Here is a 24255-nt window from a genome sequence, read left to right as displayed (position 1 = left end):
AAAGTGAGACAAAGGCAAGAAGAAGTTGAATACACGTTCATAGTATTTTTGTTTTGCTTTTTTGCAGAAGAAACTAAAGTGTTGTAAATGAGTAGAGGAAGTATTGTGCTGAACTGAGAAAAACACTAACTTTTAAAAGAAAACTAAATACATGGGTGGAGATGATAACCTTATTGGACTGCTATGTTTTAAGGTAAAAGATGTTGTGCCTATTCGGCCCCCTCAAAAAGTCCAAAAGGTAGGCATCACTGTAGTCCTCAATGTTTGTATATTAAACCTGATTAACTACTTTGGTGGATATCTTTTAGCAAGTTATCTTTGGTGGAGTAACTCAGGACTACTATTCTACTTTCTGAAATACAGACGATACTACAGTTTACTGCAGACAAGAAAAATAACTGTGGAAGTAACTTTAATAGTACCAAAAATAGTCCCTTTAATAGTCCGCGAGTGTTATAGTAGATGATGGCAGAAAAGACCAGTTGGCCCATCCAATCTGGCCAAATATCTGGCCTTCCAGATCACTGTGAGAGGAGGATAGGGAAGAGAGAGAGAGAAAGATCAAGAGACAAAGTGAGGAGAAATTACTACTTACTTGATAATTTCCTTTTCTTTAGTACAGACAAATGAATCCAGAACCAGTGGGTTATGCAACTTTACCAGCAGATGGAGATGGAGCAAAGCTGACCTCACAGTAAATATACACCCCTGCAGTGACATCAGTCTGCCAGTATTCACTGCAAAAGCAAACTGTAGACAGACTAACAAAACTTGATTACTAATAGATAACCACTCCAGCATGCAGTCAACAGGAAACACTGAGCTTAGATAAAAGAATGTATTAAAACTAGTCTGGAGACTGGATTGACACTTACCAGTAATCCCTGGAATACATAGCCACGCAGGAACATAGCACAATCATTCAGCAGCCAAGGGTGGGAAGCTGGATTCATCTGTCTGTACTAAAGAAAAGGAAATTATCAGGTAAGTAGTAATTTCTCCTTTCTTAGCGTTCAGACACATTAATCCAGTAATCCAGAACCAGTGGGATATACCCAAATTACTCCCAAACAGGGTGGGAGGCTACCCACGGTCCAGTCAAAACAGCACGTGCAAAGGTTGCGTCCTCCTAGGCCTGCACATCCAGACGATAATACATGGAAAAGGCATGCAAGGAGGACATCACAAATGTCGACAGAAGACCTCTGCTCATGACACTGCCTGAGCCCTGACCTGACTACGCAAGGGCTGTTCAGCGTCATCGGCTCAGTGTGCTGCAGCAGTCAAAAAAGCAAACAGGAATTATTAGGAAGGGAATGGTGAATAAAATAGAAAATGTCATAATGCCTCTGCATCGCTCCATGGTGAGACCACACCTTGAATACTGTGTACAATTCTGGTCGCCGCATCTCAAAAAAGATATAGTTGCCTTGGAGAAGGGCAACCAAAATGATAAAGGGGATAGAATGGCTCCCCTATGAGGAAAGGCTAAAGAGGTTGGGGCTGTTCAGCTTGGAGAAGAGATGGCTGAGGGGGGATATGATAGAGGTCTTTATAATCATGAAAGGTCTAGAATGGGTAAATGTGAATTGATTATTTATTCTTTCGGATAACAGGAGGACTAGGGGGCATTCCATGAAGTTAGCAAGTAGCACATTTATATCAAAATCTGAGAAAATTCTCACACAACTCACAATTAAGCTCTGGAATTTGTTGTCAGAGAATGTCGTTCATGCAGTTGGGTTTAAAAAAGGTTTGGATATATCCTTGGAGAAGTCCATTAACTGCTATTAATCAAGTTGACTTAGGGGCGGATTTTAAGAGCCCTGCTTGCCGGTGCACCTATTTTACATAGGCCTACCGGCGCGCGCAGAGCCCCGGGACTCGCGTAAGTCCCGGGGTTTTCCGAGGGGGGCGTGTCGGGGGCGGGCCCGATCCGCACGGCGTTTTTGGGGCGGGACGTAGCGTTTCGGGGGCGGGTCCGGGGGCGTGGTTACGGCCCGGGGCGGTCCGGGGGCAAGGCCGCGCCCTCCGGACCCGCTCCCAGGTTGCGTCCCGGCGCGCTAGCGGCCTGCTGGCGCGCGGGGATTTACGTCTCCCTCCGGGAGGCGTAAATCCCCCTACAAAGGTAAGGGGGGGGGTTAGGTAGGGGAAGGGAGGGGAAGGTGAGGGGAGGGCAAAAGAAAGTTCCCTCCGAGGCCGCTCCGATTTCGGAGCGGCCTCGGAGGGAACGGAGGTAGGCTGCGCGGCTCGGCGCGCACGGCTATACGGAATCGGTAGCCTTGCGTGTGCCGATCCAGGATTTTAGCGGCTACGCGCGTATCTACTAAAATCCAGCGTACTTTTGTTGACGCCTGATGCGCCAACAAAAGTATGCCAAATCGCGCTTTTTGAAAATCTACCCCTTAGGGAATAGCTATTGCTATTACTGGCATTAGGAGCATGGGATCTACTAAGTGTTTGCATACTTGCCAGGTACTTGTAACCCAGATTGGACATTGTTGGAAACAGGATGCTGGGCTAGCTAGACCCTTGGCTGATCCAGTATGGCAACTTCTTATATTCTTATCCACATATGCGGCCATGACAACCTCCTTAATCCAATGAGCTATTGTAGCCTGCAAAGCCAGCTCACCCTATTTTCGTCCACCGTGAAGAACAAACAGGCAATCAGTCTTCCTAAGAGATTTAGAAACATCCAGATACCTCACGATATGCCTCTTGACATCAGATAGCCGCAACAGACTATGTTCCTCTATATCCATTTCCCTGTCCCAAGACAGCAGGGAAATGGACTGATTCAGGTGAAAAATCCAAAACCACTTTGGGCAAAACAGAAGGAACAGTAGACCGCTGTATTGTCCCCGGAGTCACTTGAAGGAACAGCTCTCGCCAAGACAAGGCCTGCCGATCAATTGCTACCAGTATACTGTTTTCAAGGTCAATAACCACAAGGAAGGATGAAGATGTTTCACTCCTTTCAAGAAATGGGCCACATCTGGATAAGCAGACAAGGATCCACCATTCACCTGACCCCTGAATCAGGCAAGAGTCAATACCGGTACCTGCAAGGAATTAAGGGCCAACACTTCATTCCATCTATCCAGCAAAAATTCCAAAATTGGGGAACCAAATGAGGAATTGGGAAACCAAATGAGGAACAACCCCTTGATCTTCACACCAAGCCTCAAACTCTCACCAAGCCTGCATGTAAACCAAGGAAGTGGAAAACTTTCCTGTTCGCAGCAAGCTGGCAATCATCGCAGTAGAATATCCATGCTAAAACAAGCGAGTCCTCTCAAGAGCCATACCATCAGACAAAATAGAGTCAGATCTACAAGAACAGGCCCCTGCCTCAGCAAATCCACGTGCAGGAAACCAGAAGGGAGAGACCACCAGAAGCCTTCGCAGATCTGCATACCATGGTCTCCTGGGCCAATCTGGTGCCACCAGAAGCATCACACCCCTGTGACCCTTGATCTTCTGAATCATCCTGCCCAACATATGCACAGGGAAGGCATGAGGGCATAGATGCCCAAGGGCTTCAGATCTCTCCTGTGACTGAATAAATGAGGAACCTTTGCAGTGCGAGAAGCTACTAGTAGGTCCGGAAACAGAAGGCCCCAGTGATCCACTACCAGCTGAAATGCCTCATTTGATAATTCTCATTCACTTGAATCCAGACTCTGTCTGCTGAGAAAATCCATTTTTATATTGTTTTTTCCTGCAATGTGTGAGGCAGAGATCTCCTGAAGATGCACTTCTGCTCATTCCATGAGCTGGACTATTTCCTGCTACACTTGCTAGCTCTTGGTTCCACGCTATTAATTGATGCAAAGCACTGTCCCTGACATTATTCGAACCACTCAACCCTGAAATCGATTGCCCAGCCGCAAGCATGCCAACCGGACCACACAGGCTTCCAGCCGACTGATGCTCCAGAGGACTCTTCTGCACTTTTCTTTTTTTTTTAAACAACCCTTTACCTGAGCTCAGCCCATTCCGGCCGAGTACAGCTTCGGTCTCCGGTTGTGGGGGGAGAGAGAGCTACTGCCTTCACCGCCTCCCTCTGCGTCCTGCACCCGCAAGTCTCTCAGCTGGATCTCCCACCAGCTAAGTCCATGCCAGGATCCATCTACTGGAGCAAGGCACTTGACTGGGGGAGGGACTGAATGAATACTATCGCAAGAGAAAAATCGACCAAGGAAGGGACTTTTTGGTAACACATCAGGAGAGTGGTGCATAGTCTCCTTTAATTTCTTCCTCTTTTTTTTTTTTTTTTTTTAAAGCAATTCCCCAGTAGGGAGATGCAAATCCACCATCTGCTGGAGACGGAGAATACTGGCAGGCTGATGTCACTGCAGGGGTATATACATACTATGTCAGCTTTGCTCCATCTCCATCTGCTGGTAGAGGTGCATAACCCACTGGTTCTGGATCCATCTGTCTGAACACTAAGAAAAAGCTGTTACATCTAACACTGGGCAAACAACCGGAATCCCTGGCATAGACCAGGAATACATAACACTGCCGTCAGCACCAGAATACCAAATATACCTCTCACTGCTGTCAGTCACAGACTCTCAAAAGGAGGCTACCTGGGACAGAATGGCCAAAATGCCCAAATGGGATGGAGGGGTAAGGCATCATAACCACACATTGGCAAGTACTACAGAGAAGGTCAGACAACTCCATGGCATCTAGGACAGGCCACTGCCAAAAAAAATTAACTAGTTATACATAAGGTTGAAAAGCAGATTTAAGTTTTTAAATCATTGTTTGGATTATTTACATTTTACTTGTAATATTACATGGGCCTCACTTCCTTCATAAGGAATATTCTGCTCCATCATATGTGGATTATCCCACTCACAACCATATTGATTTTAACAATTTTTTTAATAATTGAAATTCCCAAAGTTTTTTATGCCCTGTATGTTGCCTTGATTAGATAGTAAACTCTACTTAGAAAGAACTGTCTCTTATGTGTTTTCCTATAGTGCTGCATAAGTCAAGTGGTGTTATACAAGTGATAAGCAGTAGTAGTATATTGCAGAGGGGTTAGGAGAAGTAGTTTGTCTGCAGATGATTTACAAGTCAGACATTCCAAAGCACAAAAAACGAGGACTGATCTAAGAAAGCTTAAGGAATGCTCAAGAATGTGGCAACTTAGATTTAATGCAAAATAGTATAGTCATGCATTTAGGATGCAAAAACCCAAGAGAGCATTACTGATGCGAAGCAAACAAAAGAAGAATCTCAAGTGGTCATATCAGATGATCTCAAGGTTGCAAAACCATGTGACAAGGCAGTGGCAAAAATCAGAGTCATGCTAGGTGTATAGAAAGAAGTAAAACTAGTAGAAAAACAAAAAGGAGGTAATAATGCTTTTGTAGAAAGCATTGGCAAGTTCTCATCTAGAGTACAGAGTTTGTTTTTAATGATTATGTATGTCAAATTGAATGCCACTGCGATCGGTATATGGCAAAGAAATTTAAATACATATATACATAACAATAAATAGACAATTCTAGCAGTCGTATTTCCAGAAATTCCATTCATCTGAACACAGATTTTTGCAGCTGATGAGACCGACAGGGAGGGAAGCACCATCCTTGGCCCAAGTTAAGCAGTAGGCTCAGGAGGAGGAGGTGTTTTCAGCCTCAAACAATAGCAGTAGCAGGGATGGGAGAGACAGAGGACTGCAGCGGGGTGGAAGCGGAGGGGAATGATAGAAATGAGGAGGTTACAAGAAAGAATGCCAAGACTGTGCCTTGCTGGATGGGGAGGGGCGAGAGGAAATGCATCAGGGTGGGAAGTGAAAGAAGAGTGAGAAGGCTCTACCGGGGGTGAGGTACGTGCAATCACCAGGAAAGAAAAACCACTCACCATGTATTCCCACCAAACCTCCCCCCCCCATAATAAGTTATTGGAGGATGGGAATATACAGTAATTGTAATTTGTGCCTGGTGAATCATGGAGGGATTTTTGAATCCCTGTCCAAAAAGGATACAGATTAGAGGCATGCCAGAGGAGGACTACAGCAACTGTGCAGAGTCTACGCCACAGGCTTTAAGGACCAAAATATGTACCCGTATTTTTCGCTTCATAAGATGCACTTTTTTTCCCCCAAAAGTGGGGGGGAAATGTCTGTGCGTCTTATGGAGCGAATATAAAACAAAAATTAAAATCTAGCAGACCTCCCCCCCCCCAGACCTGCCAAATTAATTTACTACAACCCCCCACCCTCCCGCCCCCCCCCCCCCCCCCCAAGACCTGCCAAAAGTCCCTGGTGGTCCAGCGGGGGTCCGGGAGCGATCTCCTGGACTTGGGCTGTCGGCTGCCAGTAATCAAAATGGCGCCGACGGCCTTTTGCCCTTACTATGTCACTGGGGCTACCACTGCCATTGGTCGACCCCAGTGACATAGTAAGGGCAAAGGGCCGTCGGTGCCATTTTGATTACTGGCAGCCGACGGCCCAAGTCCAGATTGCTCCCGGACCCCCGCTGGACCACCAGGGACTTTTGGCAGGTCTTGGGGGGGGGGGGGGATTGTGGTAAATTAATTTGGCAGGTCTTGGGGGGTTGTTAATTAATTTAAAGGGTTGGGATAGGGTTTGTTTTTGGGGGTTCCCACAGAAATAGAAAGACAAACGTTTTCTGATCTGGGGAATGGACCAGAATGGCCCTCCCCAGACCCGAAAACAAAATAGGGAGGAAAAAAATGTTATGCACTCCCCTAATTTGCTCCATAAGGCGCACAGACACCCGGGGACAGAGCCGGTTTAGCACAATTTTTTTTTTTTTTAATTTTCCCCCTCTGAATCCTAAGTGCGCCTTATGGTCAGATGCGTCTTATGGAGCAAAAAATACGGTAAATTCTTAGAGGAAAGAGAAAGAGGGACATTGTAACACCCTTCCAATATCAGTAGTGGTGAGGTGTGAGACAACAATGTATTATTTATTAATTTTTATTACAAATATATTCAAATACCTGGCAGGCATAAAGACACAAGCCACAAACATTTTTCATTGAAAAGGAAGTTCTACAACAGTGGATCATGTATCAGGTTCATAGGGACGCAGACTGAGGAGAGTAAGATTAAGAAATGCCATATATCAACTACCCTTTTTGTGAAGAAGAATCGTCGCCAGTGTAAATTATGAAGACCAAAACAATAACAGAATTCAAGAAAGCATGGGATAAGCACGCAGGATCCCTAAATGCAAGGAAGCGAGGTTAAAGCCGGTCTACAGTAGGACTTTCCAACTTGTCCTGATGACCCCAAAGCCAGATGAAATTTCAGGATATCCACAATTAACATTCATGAGACAGTTGCATACATTGGAAACACAGCATATGCATAGTTCACATTCATTATGAATATCCTGAAAATGCAAATGGCTAGGCAGTCATCAGGACAGATAAAACAGATGGTCATATGCCATCTATGCTGCCTTTTGAGTTTCAATACCTCCTGTTTACTAATGGAGTTCGAGCAGCTGTATTGATCCAGGAGCAAACTGGAACTTTAGTTGGTTGCAACATCATTTTTTCTGCATCGAAAAATGGCGTATCACATGAACTTCCAAGACAACAAAAGTTCTCCTATCAATCTATAAACATAGAACTGTTTGTCACCTTATGCTACATAAAATGTAGAATGCAACAATGATTCCTAAAGGTCAAACTCAAGATGAAAGCTTTCCAGGTTCCACAGGGAGCCAGGATTTGGGACCCCTTGTTGAAAAACTGTCACATTTACCAAGGGAGCAGTACAGTATAAGGGGTTGATGTCCTTCTGTACGGGATCTGGGAGTGATTATAACTGTTGGGTAAACAGGGAAATAAGGCGACTCCAAAAGCCAGATGGATGCTTGGGTTCATAGAAAGAGAAATGGCCAGAAGGAAAAGCAAGCAATATTGCTTCTATATATGTCTACGGATAGATCTCATTTTGGTGAAAATTGTTAAAATCAATAAGGCTGTAAGTGGGATAATCATATATGATGGAACAGAATATTACTTATGAAGGAAGTGAGGCCCATGTAATATTACAAGTAAAATGTAAATAATAATCCAAACAATGATATAACAATTTGCTTTTAAACCTTGTGTCTAACTAGTTAAATTTTTCTGACAGTGGCCTATCCTTGATGCCATGGAGTTATCTGATCCTCTCTGTAGTACTTGGCAATGTGTGGTTATGATGTCCTTTCCCCTCCAACCCGCACGTGCACCTTGGCCATTCTGCCTCAGGTAGCCTCCTTTCGGATTGACTGACTTGAGCAGTGAGAGGTATGTTTGATTTTCTGGTATTGGCTGCAGTGTGCACAATTCTAGAGATCATGTGTTCTTAACCACAGATATGTGCACACCCGGGGGGGGGGGGGAGTACAAACTGCAGGCAACCACCACCTGCTACTATTGCAGGAACAGCCAGCCTTCGTGCTTCTTGGTGATCCAAGGCCAGCATCAATCTGAATTCCCACTTACCTTCTGTGGCACCTCCCAGACTTGTGGCAGCTGAGGAACAAGAGAGAAGCAGCCAGCCAAAGAACTAAGGCAAAAGAAAGAAGCACTGAAGAAGACAGTCTCCCTATTGCAGATTACAAATGAAACCTATGCAGTAGTAGGAGGAAGAGGATGCAGGCGGGGCCAGAATTCCTCTGTGATGCCCGCCGCCTCCAAGTCCCTGTACTTGTGCCGATTGCTTTGCTGCTTGTTCTCCAGCTGCCAAGTGAAAAAAAAGAGCAAAATTGAGAAAAGGGATGGGTGAGATGTGGGAAGAGCAAAGAAAGGAGATGGGGCTTGGAATAGAAGAAAAACAGGAGTGAGGGTGAGTTGATGGGTGGGGAGAGAGAACATGAGCAAGGTGGTAGGATGGGGTAAAGATAGATAGAAGAGAAAGCTAAGAAGATGGGGGCACTAGACGCAATGCTGATGAGGGGTTGTTTTTTATTGGGGGGGGGGGGGGGGGGGGGAGGGAGTATGAATGAGACTAGAGAAAAAGAAATGAAGGACTGGGAGGTGGGATGAGAGCCAGAGACAGGGAACCAGAGGACTGTGAGAAAGAGTCATCGAGAGTGTAATGGAGATGGAATTTATTCCATTCCGACCACTCGGGTTTTCCTGCTGACATGGTACACTCGAGAATGGCGTGTCTAAATGCCGAACGACGTGCATGCTACTCTAACAGGCAACACGCAATACAACTTCTGATCACCCCGAGTGAGCACAAAAAGCAATGGCCAGTACTGGGGAATGCTACGGCGTTAACACACCATTGGACACTTACTAATACCAGAAAGAGAGATAGGATCTTCAGGATGGAATACATTCATCTTAAAGGCAAGTCAAGGTGGAAGCATTTCCTCTTTAATATTGAAGCTGGATTTTTGACAAAAGGACACAGGCATATCAACCCAACGAAAGGTTCTTACATGCACCATGTGGTTAGACATTGGTCTTTTCAATGCTCCCTTGATGAAGCCTTTCATTAGGTGAAACCTAGGCTTATGTTGGGAAGGAGAAAGAATTCAATGTTGATGTTTAACTTTAATGAGATGCGACACAAACACTGAGATTTGTTGGGAAGGGTAAGGAGAGTTTATAGGAAGAATTTAACATTGATGGTTAAATTGAATGATATGAATTGTCAAGTGTAGGAAACCAGCAGGTATCGATGTTATAATAAAGGAAGGGTGTGCTAACTTTTTAATGTTGGATGAAGCATGAATGTGGTATGAGTGGTTTTTAATAAGAGTGATGGTCTAAGGATGTGCAATATATTTAGAAGGAACTCATAAAATTAATTATATCACATTCACAATTTTTTTTTACATCTAAATAGTTTGTGGTTGGGCAATTTAGTGTTTTTGTGCATAGTGTTTTTTGTGCATAGACCTTAAAATTTGACAGGTACCAGTGTGGTTTGATATGCAATTAATTTGTATTATTTAAAATTATATGTATAAGCACTGACAATACCGTAGTACTGGATTCTTGAACCTCTGTTTTCTGCATCAGATGCAGAAAATAGAGCTATTTATGGCAGAGATTTTGGATGTGGGGAAAAATGAAGTGGTGGTGTCCAGTTGTAATATACCTCATAAGAACATAAGAATATGCCATACTGCGTCAGACCAAGGGCCTAGCCCAAAGGGGGGATGCTGAGCCCACTTGGAAACCCCCTTCTCTTGCCCTAACAGGATCAGGAACGACGTTGGTACAGTACAGCGAGCAAGGAGATTGGAGGAAAGCCTTACCGAAGCCCTTCCACGTCTCTGGATAGAAGTTCTTCACTACTTACCAGGGCTCAGCGCTTACTGGTTGAGTACAGAGACGGTCTCCGGCTGTGAATGGAGAGGGCTTAAACCGTCACCGCTGCGCACAGCTTCCTGCACCCACTACCTTTCAGCTGCTTCAGCAGCAAAGTCCACGCCGGGAACCGGTTACCGGACCAAGGCACACCTCTGAGGGATCTCGGAAATTGCCTCAGGAATTCTCAACTGGGGGAGGGACTCTAAGGTATCACCGCAGGAGAGCAGGGCTTGATCTTTCTCCAATCAAAAGGTAGAAATTTAAAGGCAAACTTTTTCCCTTCTAAAGAGTACTGTGTTCCAGATAGGGGAAACACAATCCACATCTGCTAGGGAGATGGAGAGATACTGAATGGCTGAGGTCACTGCAGGGGTATATCTAGGGTGACATCAGCTTTGAAACCTGACTCCATCTGCTAGCAGGGGAGCACATAACCCATTGGTCCTGAGTCCATCTGGCTACACGCTAGGAAATGAGGTCTTTTCTGTGCATGGACAAAGGGGAAGATGAAATATGTTGCAACAGCATATTCAACGTATGGGTAAGGAGCTGATATAAGGAATGTTTTAGAAATAAGCGCAGTGACTGTTTTGCCTTAATGAAAAGTCACAGACAGCTTCTATCTACTTCACTTAGAAAAACAGATAATCAAATAGCTGCAAGAGAAGGCTTTGCTTACCAAGGAAACCTCACTCTGGGTAGAAATAATGAATTATAAAGACAATTCAGCAATCTTAATGCTCCCAAGCAGAAGTTTTGCAGAAGCAAAATTACAGTCTCTATTTCCTTACAAAGATCTACAATAGGGTGGATACTCCTGATGCAGTAGGATAAAAATATGAATGGCATCCAAACATTCAGTGACTAAGGATAAGCACAGAAAAAGTGTACAATCATGAATTTGGGATGCAGAATCCATAAGAGCAGTGCATTAGTAGCTCACATACCATTCTGCACACCAAGCAGGAATGAGATCTCAGCGTGATCATATCTGATGACTTCAAAGTTTGCAAAACAGTGTAACAATGGTGGCAAGAACCAGAACGTTATAATTGGTGGAAATAAAAACAAACAAACAAAAACAATTAAGAATGATATGGTCATCTGGACTACTGTCCCAAATTCTAGAGGCCATATCTCCAAAAGATATAGACAAGGGCTACCAAACACGGTAGGGTCTACACCAGTGATGGCTAACCTATGACACGTGTGTCAGAGGTGACACGCTGAGACTTTTTCCTGACACGCGCAGCGTTTTGTGGACTATCGGGAATTTTTTTTTTTTTTTTATCGGCTGCGCCGACCCTTTAAAACTAGTTTTTTATTATCCCCCCAATGCCCCAGGGCACAGCGACAGGCAGATCGGCAAGGCCAAGAAAAAGATCACGTTTAAACACGCTGATGCTCCTCCTCCTTCCTGCCTGTGTGTCCCCGGAAGTAAACGTTGCCGGAGCCGCGTGGGCAGGAAGGAGGGGAAGCATCAGCGCATGCAGAAGTGGAGCAGCACTTGCATTTACGGGCCGCCGCAAATCTCAAGTCGCAGCGGCCCGAGAAGAAGAAGAGGCCCGGTAGCAGGACCACCGCAGAGCCCATCCTGCGGCGACCCGCGAAGAGGAGGCCCAGAGGTGAGAGAGAGGCTGAGGGTCTGTAGAGGGTGTGTGTCTGTGCGTGTATGAGACGAGTTGAGAGATTGTGTGTGTGTGCGTGTATGAGATGAGATGAGTTGAGAGATTGTGTGAGAGAGTGAGGACCTGAATGTTTGCAGAGACAGCATGTGAGAGCCTCTGTGTGTGTGAGAGAGACAGCATGTGACAGTGAGAGCCTGTGCTTGAGCAAGACAGCATGTGGGAGTGAGAGACTGAGTGTATGAATGATTGTATGAGACACAGCATGTGACAGTGAGAGCCTGTGTGTGTGTGTGAGAGAGAAATGCATGTGAGAATGAGAACCTGTGTGTTTGAGGGAAGAAGATGGAGAGAAAAGAAACAGAAAAAAAGACAATATAAAAGGAATTGGCAAAAAAAATAAGAAAGGGAAGGTGGGAAAAAAAGCCTGTGACCAACCAATTAGAAAACGAAGATCAGACAGCAAAGGTAAAAAACAAAATAAATTACTTTTTAGTGATTGGCACATGTAATCTTTGGGAATGTGCAAGAATAGCACTTTCTCTATGCAGATCTCACAATGTACGAGATCAGCATGGAGAAAGTGGAAGCCCACGGGGCCTGCACAGAGGAGGCAGCAGAATGGGCTTCAGTGTCAGTAGCAGCAATCGGCACCTCCCCAATAGCCATGCGGCAGCAGTGACAGTGGCAGCAGAGGAATGAGAGAGGTTCTGAGGTTGCTGGCAAAAGAGAGGGAGGTCTGCCTTTAGTGTGTGCATGTGTATGAATGGGGTCTGCATGGGGGTGTGTGTGTGAGAATGAATTGGTGCCTGCCTGGAGGATGGAGCGGGAGTGGTGTGAAAATTAATGGGAGCCTGCCTGGGGGTCAGTTTCAGTGTGTGAGAATGACTGGGAGCCTGCCTGGGTGTGTGTGTTCGTGTGTATGTGAGGGAGCCAGTGAGTGTGAGAGCATGAGTGTGTATGAGAAAATCCAGGGGAGTAAGAGTTTGTGTGTGTGTGGGTGGGGGGGGGGGGTTTGGAGGGGGCGAGAGTGTTTTAATTGAAGATTTAGCCGATGAAATTCAGCAACAAAAAAGTCACTAAGCAGGTAAGGTAAAGAATTATTTGTTTTTGCTTTATTAATAAATACAGTACATATATTAAAATTATAACTTTTTGTTATTAATATTAGAGCTACAAATATCACAAAATTATGGATTTTTCTAGAAGTGACACACCACCCGAGTTATGCTCGGTTTTTTTATGAATTTTGACCCACTGAGCGCAAAAGGTTGGCCATCACTGGTCTACACCATAAGCATGGGCTTTCGTTTTCAGTTTTTATTTTCCCTAGGAATTTATCAGGGTTTATCATAACAAATAAACTGGAGAAAAATCAGTAGAAAACAATGCTTACTTAACCAGGCTGGTAAAGAACCAAAGAGGAAGAAAACATGTACATAAACTTGTAAGAGGCAGTCCCTTCTCAGTAGAATTCATAATCTAACAAAGACAAACATACAGAGAAAAATTAGGAATTTCATATATTAAGAAAGTGGTTAAAATCAATAAGGCTGTGAGCAGGATAATCAGGAGGTTAAGTTCTAAAAGCAACCTCAAAAAAGGTGGGTTTTTAGAGTGAATTTGAGTAAGGTTAGTGAGGGAATATATCATGCACCAATTAAAGAAGTTTCTTGCAAGCATACAGTGCAGCAAGGTGGAAAGAATGGAGTTGGAATTGGCAGAAAAGGAGACAGGCATAGATAAGAATGACTTGCCTGATAATCACCACAAGGTCTCTTTCCTGAATGGTGACACATCAGTATCCCATTGCCAATGGTTATGATCCCTTGGATTTCTGCACTGAATCCTTAGGGGTGTCCACTCCCCCATTATACTAAACATAAAAGGTCCCAGGATAGATCCTTGAGGCATTCCACTCATCACCCTTCTTTCTTCACAATAAATGCCATTTACCACTGTTCTGGCAACAAAAATATAAAAGTAATAAACAAAGGATAAATACACAAGGCAAAATCTAACTAAAGGAGCCCTGACCGACGTGCCGCAAATGCGCAGTAGACAGCAGCTCTACTGCGCATGTGCGGCACAGAGAACTCTGAGCGACAGAGGGGAGGAGGAAAGGGCAGGGAGCCGCCGCTCCGATATGTTAACAGCCTGAGCCCGTCCCTCCGCCGGGGGAGGGAAGGCCGGACCGTCACGCACAGGGACAGGAGGAGGAAAGAAGTGTCCCCGAGCAAATGCAGTAGAGACCGACGTGCTGCGACGGGGCCTTGCTCCTTACCTCCAGCTGAACAGATTAGAAGCAGCTGCAGCAGGAGCACAGCAAAGACAAGGGGGAACAGAGAAGATCTGAGTCAGCCCACCCCCTGCCCCCTGAGTCCCGCAGAAAAGGAGAAGCCAAGTAAACATTCAGCAACTGCAGGAGGGAGGGGGGGGAGCAGTGCTGTCAACCCGCCAGGGGTCTCAGCCACCAGGGGAAGAGTTTACATGGGCATCCCTCCACCCCCACTCCCCCGCAAAGCAGAGCAACAAAAGTAAAAGCCAGAGCTGTGCTCCCTGCTCCCTCTCAAGTCCGTGAGCAGATTTCTTAAAGGCACAGGTCTCCCAGAAAGAGAGCAAAGCAAGCCTTTACTTTGATGCAGCTCCAGCACTGCTCTCTGCATCAATGGCAGGGGGGAAGAAAATTAGAAACAAAAAGTTTCCAATAAGGGCCAAGAGTAACAGATAGACGCTGTGCCACAAGGGAAGGAGTGAGTCACATAGCGTAGTGACTGAGAGGGGACGGGAGGGGATGAGAGTGAGGGATGGGATTGGGAGAGGGTGGGGAGTGACTGAGGAGGGAGTGGGAGTGAGAATGAGGGAAGGGGAGGTGAGAGTGAAGGAAGGGGGTTTCAGTGAGAGGGGAGGGAGGCAGTGGGAGAAAGAGGGTGAATAAGACTGAGGGAAAGGAGTTTGAGTGGGGGCAGGGGAAGGAAGGCAGGTGAGTGGAGGAAGGGGGGTGAGTGACCGAGGGGAAGGAGAATGAGAGAGGGGAAGAGGGAGTGAGGGAGAAGAAATGAGGAAGAGTGCCGTTTCCGAAAACCAAACCGAAAAAAAAATGTTTTAATGTAGCCCGTTGTTATGGGCTTAACGGCTTGTTAAATAACAAAAATCAGGCATAAAACCTATAGCTTTCAAACCGCTGAAGCGGACATAACTCGCCTCAATATGAACATATTGGGTCCATAGAGTTTCTTTTCGCAGTTTTTGTTTTATAGCTTATATTTTTTTTTTTTAATTCTTTATTTATCCATTTTTACAATTACAAAAACTCAATTTTGCAGATTTGATAATGCGGAGGGATATTCAACCATTGACAATTTATCCAAAACATAACATTCCTTCAAGAGAAAATAAAGAGAATCTCCTCCTCTCTACCAGAATAAACAATATCGTAATTTTAAAGGATCCAGAAATTAACTGAGAGTTCATCATTACAATATTTTATAACACATAAATCTTTCCACAACTACCAGCTATTTATTAATTAAGTGACTATGGGAGAAGAAGTGACAGGGAGCTTAGATGCCAGGAAAATTTTCAATTGCTCTGCATCAAAGAAAATATGAACTTCCTCTCCCTTCCTCAAAACACACTTACAGGGAAATTTTACTTTGAAATTTTACCCCAAGGAAATTGATAATTTACGGAGTGCTAAAAAGGCTCTACGCTTTAATTGTGTGGTTGAGGATAGGTCAGGGAAAATTTGTATACTTTCATTCAAAAAAGAGATAGGAAAATTTCTAAAATAATTTTTCATAACATTTTGCACATCAGAGGTTGAAATTAATGATACCAGAAGAGTGTTTCTATCTAGAATTTCAAAAGAGGAGTTCTCAATAATTTCTGTGAGATTATCTTGTAGATTAAGTCTATTTGATGTTGTTACTCCTCTTGCTTTGGGAAGGAAATAGCATTTATTAATTGACGGAGTATTCCCATCTTCAATGCCCAAAGTTTCTTGAAAAAAAACTTTTAAGGGCTGTAATACGATGAGTTAAAAAAAAATGCTCTCAGAACAAACATTATGCTGTCCTGTCACTCTTTAAGCTGGGGACTTGTTTTTTAAACAAAAAGCTGTATCAGCAGGGCTTACACAAGTGGTTGTGGGGGAGAGTAGCTTGTCTGTGCCTGGGACCTGATTCAACAGGAGGAGGAATGCCTGGCCAGCAGCCCTACAGAAAGGTTCCCAGACCCATGTGCTGGCTCATCTACGCACACACATTACAAAGCCCTATAAAAGTTCAGGGTCCTCCGGTGGGAACTTGGAGCCTCACCTGTGCACTGACGGGTGGTGCAGGATCTTTCCTGTTGAAGCTGTGTGCTCCTGTTTTTTCGGTCGCACTGGGGTTCCCCGACCTGATGAGTGGCAGGATGCTGATTTGGTATGTATTATAGTCACGGGAAATGAATTATGTGTGCTGTAAATAAAGCTATGTTTTCATTACCGTATATCTCGTATCATAGTGTGTGTGTGTGTGTGTTTAGTATTGTGCAGGTCTGCCTACCTCCCATTTGGGCATCTTGTTACAAGGGTAATAAAGGGAGTCTCTCCTATAATTCTGGGAAAATTGAGAATTCTAATATTCAAATGCCTCGATGCATTTTCCAATATGTCCACTCTTCTAGCAATAGCATTCCGATCCTTCACCACTGCTGCTTTAAAATGTAAATGCTCTATCTCCTTAGATTCTAAAGTTGAAAATTTGTGGAAATCTCTTCAAATTTTTGTTTGCAGAGCAGTTGAAAACTGAGCACTTTGGAACGCCAAAGTCTCAGCTTTAATACTAAGATTGTTCAAGGCATTTGCTACTCCTGCCAATAAGTCCCAGAGCTGAGCCACTGCGACTGTCTCAGGGCGGCTCGGAATCACCAAGGGTTTAAACTCTGACGGGGGAGGGGGAAATGCAGGATTTTTCCAGCTGTACTCACTCCCAGAGCCAGAGCCCCTTTCTTCCTGCCCGGGTTTCGCTGTTCCTCCCCAGCTCAAGTCCTCCGGGATACCTGCTGAAAACAAAACTGCTTCTGCCGCTGTCCTCAGCGTTGTTTGCTCTGCTGTCCCGGATGCGGTGCTCTCGCTAAGCGGGTCCGTGCTGCAACAGCAGCCCTGGTCTCTGCGTCGGTGGCTGTCTTAGATCAGGGCTCAGCGAAGTCTCCTCCGGTGTCAGCAGGGCTCTCTCCACGTTTTGACACAATGGTTTCCTCAGCTCGCTGGGTATTAGCTGTTGTGTTTAGGAAACGAGTGATCTCTTGCTGCATAACTGGTGACGGTGGAGGGATAGAGGGATAAAGCCTTATCTTTCCCTTCCTTTTTGGTGGCATTGAATAAGGAAAACAGGTAAAATCCAAACGCAGCTGGACTCCAACTCGTTCCTACTCATAGCATGTCGCCATCTTGGATCAGATAGCTTATATTTTGGTCTGATTTTATTCTATAGTTTATTTTAAAAAATTGTATTGTGCTATTTTTACATATTTTGTTGCCACCACTCCTGACAGTTCCTTATCTTGTGGCCGACTTTCTACCTCATCTTTGTGCTGCCAGTGCTACCAATTACTACGACGGGTAATAACCAGTTGTTAATCTTGGCCATTTATTTATCAATGACCTGTGTGAAACTGTATAAAAAACGTTGCTGCAAACAAAATAAATATTGAATGCATGCCCTTAATCTACTGTTCTAGTCACCCAATAAAATAATTTGATCAGACATATATGAGATGATTTATTTGAGGAAAAACCATGCTGCCTGGGATCCTACAGCCCGCTGAATTCAAGATAGTTCACTATTCCACATAAGAGAGGAGTGGGAGCAAGAATATGACAGAAATGTTCAAAGTCAAAAGTATTAACATACACAAGTTGAAAATGCCTCCCCCCCCCCCCAATGGAAACAGTTATAGAACAAACGACCATAATATGAAGTTTAAAGAAAATAGATTAAGGAGTACCATTAAGAAATATTCATTCCCAGTAAGTGTGGTGGGTGCATGGAATAGCCAACCAGGGGATATGGTAGAGAGAAAAAAAAAATACCCAGTGGCAAAATTGAAGGCAGCAAGGGATAAGATGTGGAGCTGCCAAGCTCTATGGTGGTACAGTCCTTACCTACTTTCATTTGCTGTCTGAGAATGCCTCACAGCTGCTGTTAACGTCCTCCAGCGAGCAGGGCTTACCAAGCCTCTCCTCGGCACCAAGCAGCCAGGCTGAAATTGCAGGAGCCCCGTCTGGAGACGTTGGGGTTACAATGCATGCAAATCTCCTGAACATTGACCATAAGAACATAAGAAAATGCCATACTGGGTCAGACCAAGGGTCCATCAAGCCCAGCATCCTGTTTCCAACAGTGGCCAATCCAGGCCATAAGAACCTGGCAAGTACCCAAAAACTAAGTCTATTCCATGTTACCATTGCTAATGGCAGTGGCTATTCTCTAAGTGACCTTAATAGCAGGTAATGGACTTCTCCTCCAAGAACTTATCCAATCCTTTTTTAAACACAGCTCCCGACTGGCCGGCAGGAGACCGAAGACGGAGAATGGAAGAGACTGACAGAGCCCGAGACATCCTGGCACAGCGCACATCTCCCGCTGGCCACACACGCTCCGCACGCCCTTACCTCCACCGCAGCCCGGCTGTGCGCCTCCAATTCCGCTCCCCTCCGTCCGGAAACGGGAAGCGCTGCCGCTCCCAGCCCCGACGAATCGTAGGAGGGAAAACAAAATCAAACCAAAACCCAGCTCCACCGCCGATTCTTATTCCAGTTCCAAATTTCGACTCCAGCTCCGGTTCTAGCTGTGTAGAGCCAGGCACAGGTCGCCGCTGTGCGCGCAAGCGTAGGAGCCGGGGCTACTCCGTATGCGCTCCGCCAAGAAACCCAGAGAGCACTGGCGCCTCCGTCAAATCAACTCGCGGGTGGCGGGAGGTCCGACGGGGAAATACTGAAAGTGTAGTGAGTCGAGCTCTGGCTCCGGGAAGAGGAGAAAGGGGTGCGCATCAGGACAGCGCAAATAAATCACATTGGAGAGGGGAGAAATTGCACACGAGTGAAGGAGAAAAAGATGCCGAGCTAGCGTCCTTACTCCCGAAAGTAAAAGTGAGAAGAGCAGAGTCAGGATTCCTACTCCCTTCTTTGTTTTATTTCAGTTTCAATTTATGTCACCCTCCTAAAAGGACTCAGAACGGCTTACAGCATCTGAATACATTGCAATTAGCTATTTGTCATGGAGGGTACAGGCATCTTAGAAACTGTTGCAAAGTAATTACAAACCAGATTTTTTGCAGGGTAATTTTAAACATATTAAAAAAAAACCAAAAACTTAACCCTTTTCGGATTCTAGTTAAGGCAATCTGCCAAGCCGGTCTGCGGACTGATTGACTTAAAATATTTCCAGCCACGGATCCGCTTTTATTAACACCCTGCCCCCCTCCCCGTTTTGTTTTCATATATAGTACAAGTCATTGCTCACTAGTCTGAAATCATCTCTGTATTTTATCACACTAAAATTCACCTATTAAATTGAATAGCTTCAGTTTTATGGTACAGATCAGGTTGACTGGCGTTGCATTTTCACCTAGCATTCTCTTGTTGATTTCATTGCTATACTGGAACTAATTTTTTTTTTATTGTAAAGCGATATATTTTGGATGCTAAGAACAGACATAAAGAATGATTGGGTCAATAAATAGTCAAGGACTTTTTAAATACATTGCAACAAAGATGTTTGACAAATTCTCAAAATAGTTCTGAAAATCTTTAACTTTATGGATCTATTAATAAAGAGAAACGCTAGTAATATTTGGTTCCACTAAATAAATTAATGTGAAATATAATCAGTCAATTTGGCTGAGGTTGCAAAAATATTGTTAGCCAACTTGGAAACCAGTTCATTCCCTTGAACTTAGTAAGCTGAAAAAAATTGTTGAAAGCTTTTGTAGATTGTATAAATCAGTGGTTCTCAACCTTTTTTCTGTCGGGACAGACCTGACAGATGGTTCTCACATGCATGACACACTGACCCATGATCGTCACGGGGCTAGATGTAAAAGTACAGTTTGCATCCACGGGAACCCCCCTGACCCACAATGGATGTAAAGCAGAATTATGACATTCCCCATACAACTCACCCTACAAAAAAGATGTTCTGGTGTCATCTCAGTAACAGCAACTCAAACTCCTTCTACTTCCAGACTCAATAGCCCTACTTATGAAAAGACAGCAGTTTACCACCAATGCATGTCCTCTTGAGAAAACACAACAAATAAGACTGATACAAACACTTACATGCTAGTAAAATATCTCATCTTGGTAACAGACACAGAACCGACCTAACATACTCCCTGGATCTGTAGTAATGCACATAAACTAATATGCACACAGTTGCACCTGTATTATGGAATACACTCAAACAGGAGCAACCCTATCTATGAAAAGGCAACACTACAAATATTAAATCAGGCCCTAAAAATCAATACACCTCTTATTAGGAAAACAGAACTAGCAAGCAGCTATAGATCCCCACACAGAAATAATTGTAAAACTATACTAATAAGCAGAATAAATCTTTCAAAACAGCTATGAACAGAATAACATCCAACAATTAAAAACTCATAAAAACACCAAAAAAGCAGACACATCACATAATATTAAATAATTAAAATGGCAGTCAATCAAGAAAAATAAACTTAAAAAGCCATCTTTACTTATTTATTTATTTATTTATTTAGAACTTTTCTATACCGACTTTCCAGTAACAGAATTACTGATCAATACTTACCCCCTCCAGCAGCTCTCCTACTCCTCTTCCATGCAGGCCGTAGCACACAGCAGAAGCAGCAGTAGAGGCTAAGCTCTATACTCATGGTCCTCTTCCTTAGGGCCCATGTCTCTCACACACACACCATAACAGTCATGTCCCCATGACCAGTTTCTGTCTCTCACACACCAATCATCTCCCAGTCTTTGACACACACACACCAGTCACGTTTCTGAACAGTTTCTCTCATGCCATACACACACACAGGCTTCCCACTCCCGTGTTCTACTTACATATACGGGCTTCTCACTCTCATAATCACTTTCTCTGTCTCACACACACTCACCAGTCTCTCACTCCTATGCTTGTTCTCTCCACATGCACAGGCTTCTCATTCCCATAATCACTTTCTTTCTCTGACACACACAAACACACACCAGTCACCTGATCTCTCTCATGCGTACCCACACACAGGCTTCCCACTCCCATGTTCTCTTTCAGATATGTAGGCTTCTCACTCCCATGCTGTGTCTCACACACACCCAGGTTTCTCACTCCCATGCTCACTCTTAACATGCACAGGCTTGTCATTCCCATAATCACTTTCTCTCTGTTACACACACCAGTCTCTCTCTCATTTCCATGCTCGCTCTCCACGTGCACAGGCTTCTCATTCCCTGAATCACATACTTTCTCTCACGTTCACACACCAGTCTCTTTCTCTCACACACACAGTCATCTTACAACCAGTCTCTCTCTCATGCATGCACACACACATAGGCTTCCCACTCCTATGCTCTCTCTCACAAAATCAGCCTTCTCACTCCTATGCTTTCTTTCACACCCCCCCCCCCACACCAGGCTTCTTACTCCCATGCTTTCTCACATACCCAGATTTCTCACTTCCATGCTTTTTCTCTCTCTGTCACACACACACCAGTCACCTCCCTGACTAATGTCTCACACTCTCACATACACATCAGTCATCTCCCTGAGCAGTCACTCTCATTGTCTCTCACATATACACACACATTAGCTCTCTGACCAGTTTCTCTTAATCACACACATGCTCTCAATCAAATGCATTCTCTCACTGACACACAGGCTGTCTGGCTGCTTCTTTGTCTCACTCACTTACTCTCCCCCCCCCCCCCCCAGCACAAATAGTAGCTGCAGCAGCCTCCTCCTCCAGCCCCCGCAGGCCAAGAAAGAAGAATCCCATCGGCCGCGGGAGGCTCACGCTGCTGTCTCCTTTCCTGATTACCGGCTGCTTCGATTGCTTGGGGGCCGCTGCTGCTGCTGCCGCCGCTGCTACTTTTCCACGCGGCATGGCCCTTTCTCCTTCCCGCGCACCGCACTGTGTGTGTCACTTCCTGTTCCGGGTCACGGGGCGGGGGGGCGCAGGAAGAAGGAAAAGCCCAGCCGCGGGTGCCACAGCTCCTTCTCGCATCGCTGCCGTTCCCGCTGGGCTTGAACGTGCTGACAGCCCGGCGGCAACGGCAGCAGGGAAGGAAGAGCAGCGGGAGAGCCCGGGACCACGCGACACCGTGGTGTCTCGCGCTGGTATAAGTAATATGAAAGGTCATAGAAACGGGACACTGGATGGATAAGGAGACATTTGCATATTCTTGTGACGTCTCTCCGAACGACTGCAGCCAAATCTGCAATAGGCACCAGGTCGAATACATTGAAGACCCTGATTCATTCAGTTATTCTGAGTTTTTTAGGCGGTTTCTGCTTCCCAATTCCCCCTGTGTGTTCTCGGCCAGGTTCACTGAGAGCTGGGGCAGCAGGAGGTGCTGGGTGACACAAGATGACAGACCCAACTTTGATCATCTACTGCAGAACTTTGGTAAGAAACCGAGTTTTTAGTACAACCAATATGATGAATTTTTAAGTTATTAAAGCTTCTCACAGTAGGGTGCATGCAAAATGTTTCATAGAGTATTAGGTACTCTTATGCCCCTGCATTGCTAGCATCACGGATTTCCCTTTGGGAAAATTTGCAATAATTGATATACTGCGTTGTACTTTGTATTTCAAAAACATTCTCATTTGTTCAGGTGATGCCATTGTTCCAGTAGCCAATTGTGATGTGAAGGAATACAATTCAAACCGCAAAGAACAGATCCCACTCAGAGATTACATCACCTATTGGAAAGACTATATTAAGAGTAACTATTGTTCTCCAAAAGGATGCCTGTACCTGAAGGACTGGCATATGCACAGGTAAGAGTCCTCATGCATTTAAAAGTGAGCTGTAAATAATAAAGAGCTGCTGTTCTCCAGAAGAGCTGTATATTTGCAAACTCAGGTTTGGACCTGCAGAGGGCGTTGGGAGGAAGCTAAGTCAAGCTCAGTGCTCACTCTCATCCCCTTGTAAAGTTTTCTGAAGATTGTGTATGCTGCAAGGGGTTGGCAATCCTATCCTGGAGGCACACCTAACTGGTCTGGTTTTCAGGGTATCTATGAATATGCATGGAATAGATTTGCATATGGTGGGGGTCCAGTATATAAAAATTTGTCTCCTTTATATTCATTGTGAGTTTTCAGATAAGCAGATCAGTTAAATGTGCCCCCAGGTGAGATCCACTGTGTTAAAGAGCCTGGGAGCCTGAAGTGTGTGCCTGAAGAGTAAAAGAAAACCTTGAGCTAAACCTGTGTGTGTGATTTATGAATTATAAGTAAGACTACCTATAGTACCTGAATGTAATCCACTTGGAATGGCCGAAAAGTGGAATATAAATCAAATAAATAAATAAGATTGAATATCAGACCAAAGAGCCCAGGTCTCCCTGCAAGTATGAGGACCAGCAATGCTCTCATTGGGAATTGTCTGCTTGTAAGTCACTCGTAATTCTTGGAAATTACATGGCAAGGACTCAGTAGTGAGACTGACAGCAGCCAGACACTCTCTGAGGAGAAATAGGATTTATGTAGAGTGGTTGCCCCCCCTGTCATAACCTTCCCGTTTCTAGCAGTCCTGATACAGGGATGCATGACATCCTTGATTATTCAGTCAGAAATTTGTTTAATCTCTTTTCAGATTCAATTTTGCCATTTGCTTCTTTTCTTTTCTAGGGTAATAAGCTCCATAGATGAAATATGTGTTGATATTTTAATTGAGCGTGTTTCCTATTTACTTTCTTCACACCTTTCATGATTTATAGACCTCTCTCACTTCCTCCTTCAGAATTAAAGAATCATAATTCTTAAAATCTTTCTTTATATGGAAGTTGTTTTATCCTTGTTCCCTGCTCTGTAGGAGGGAAGGTATAGAAATAGGAGTAATAAAATTCTCAGGATCTTTGGAGCCCTTGAAAATCTCATGTAGAGTACACTTAGGATTAGACATCTGCACAAAGAAGATTTTAAGCCCGCTGTGTAAGGTTAGGATTATACAGCTTGTCTCCTTTCTCCTCCGTTTTTGATTGCCTCTTGGCATAAGTTGAGATTGGACTGACCAACATTCAGGGAAGATGGTGGACTGCCAACTCAAAGCTGAGGAT

The 24255-nt window shown here is 44.6% G+C and overlaps 2 protein-coding genes across 9 annotated transcripts in view; one reads left to right on the top strand and one right to left on the bottom strand.

Annotated features, from left to right (window-relative positions):
* SNAP47 (synaptosome associated protein 47) overlaps positions 1–19050 on the bottom strand; it is a 107058-nt gene extending 88008 nt beyond the window's left edge. The window contains exons 1-2 of one of the 8 annotated variants that reach the window (XM_029588285.1): positions 16923–17445; positions 13706–13911 (exon numbers count right to left, since the gene is read on the bottom strand). The gene's annotated coding sequence lies outside the window, so the exon portion shown is untranslated. Of the gene's footprint in view, positions 1–13344; positions 13427–13705; positions 13912–16267; positions 16893–16922; positions 17446–18609 lie in introns of those variants that run through there. The other 7 variants (XM_029588286.1, XM_029588278.1, XM_029588280.1 and 4 more) reach the window with 7 other exon arrangements.
* Positions 19051–22118: 3068 nt separating this feature from the next.
* Positions 22119–24255, top strand: part of JMJD4 (jumonji domain containing 4) — a 45452-nt gene continuing 43315 nt past the window's right edge. The window contains exons 1-2 of the mRNA XM_029588277.1: positions 22119–22598; positions 22810–22975. Of these exons, the coding sequence (XP_029444137.1) occupies positions 22349–22598; positions 22810–22975 (416 nt within the window). The 5' untranslated portion in view covers positions 22119–22348. The remainder of the gene's footprint in view (positions 22599–22809; positions 22976–24255) is intronic.

Source organism: Rhinatrema bivittatum, chromosome 2, assembly GCF_901001135.1.
Source record: "Rhinatrema bivittatum chromosome 2, aRhiBiv1.1, whole genome shotgun sequence".
Classification (NCBI taxonomy): Eukaryota; Metazoa; Chordata; class Amphibia; order Gymnophiona; family Rhinatrematidae; genus Rhinatrema; species Rhinatrema bivittatum.
This window is presented reverse-complemented; position numbering and strand designations above follow the sequence as displayed.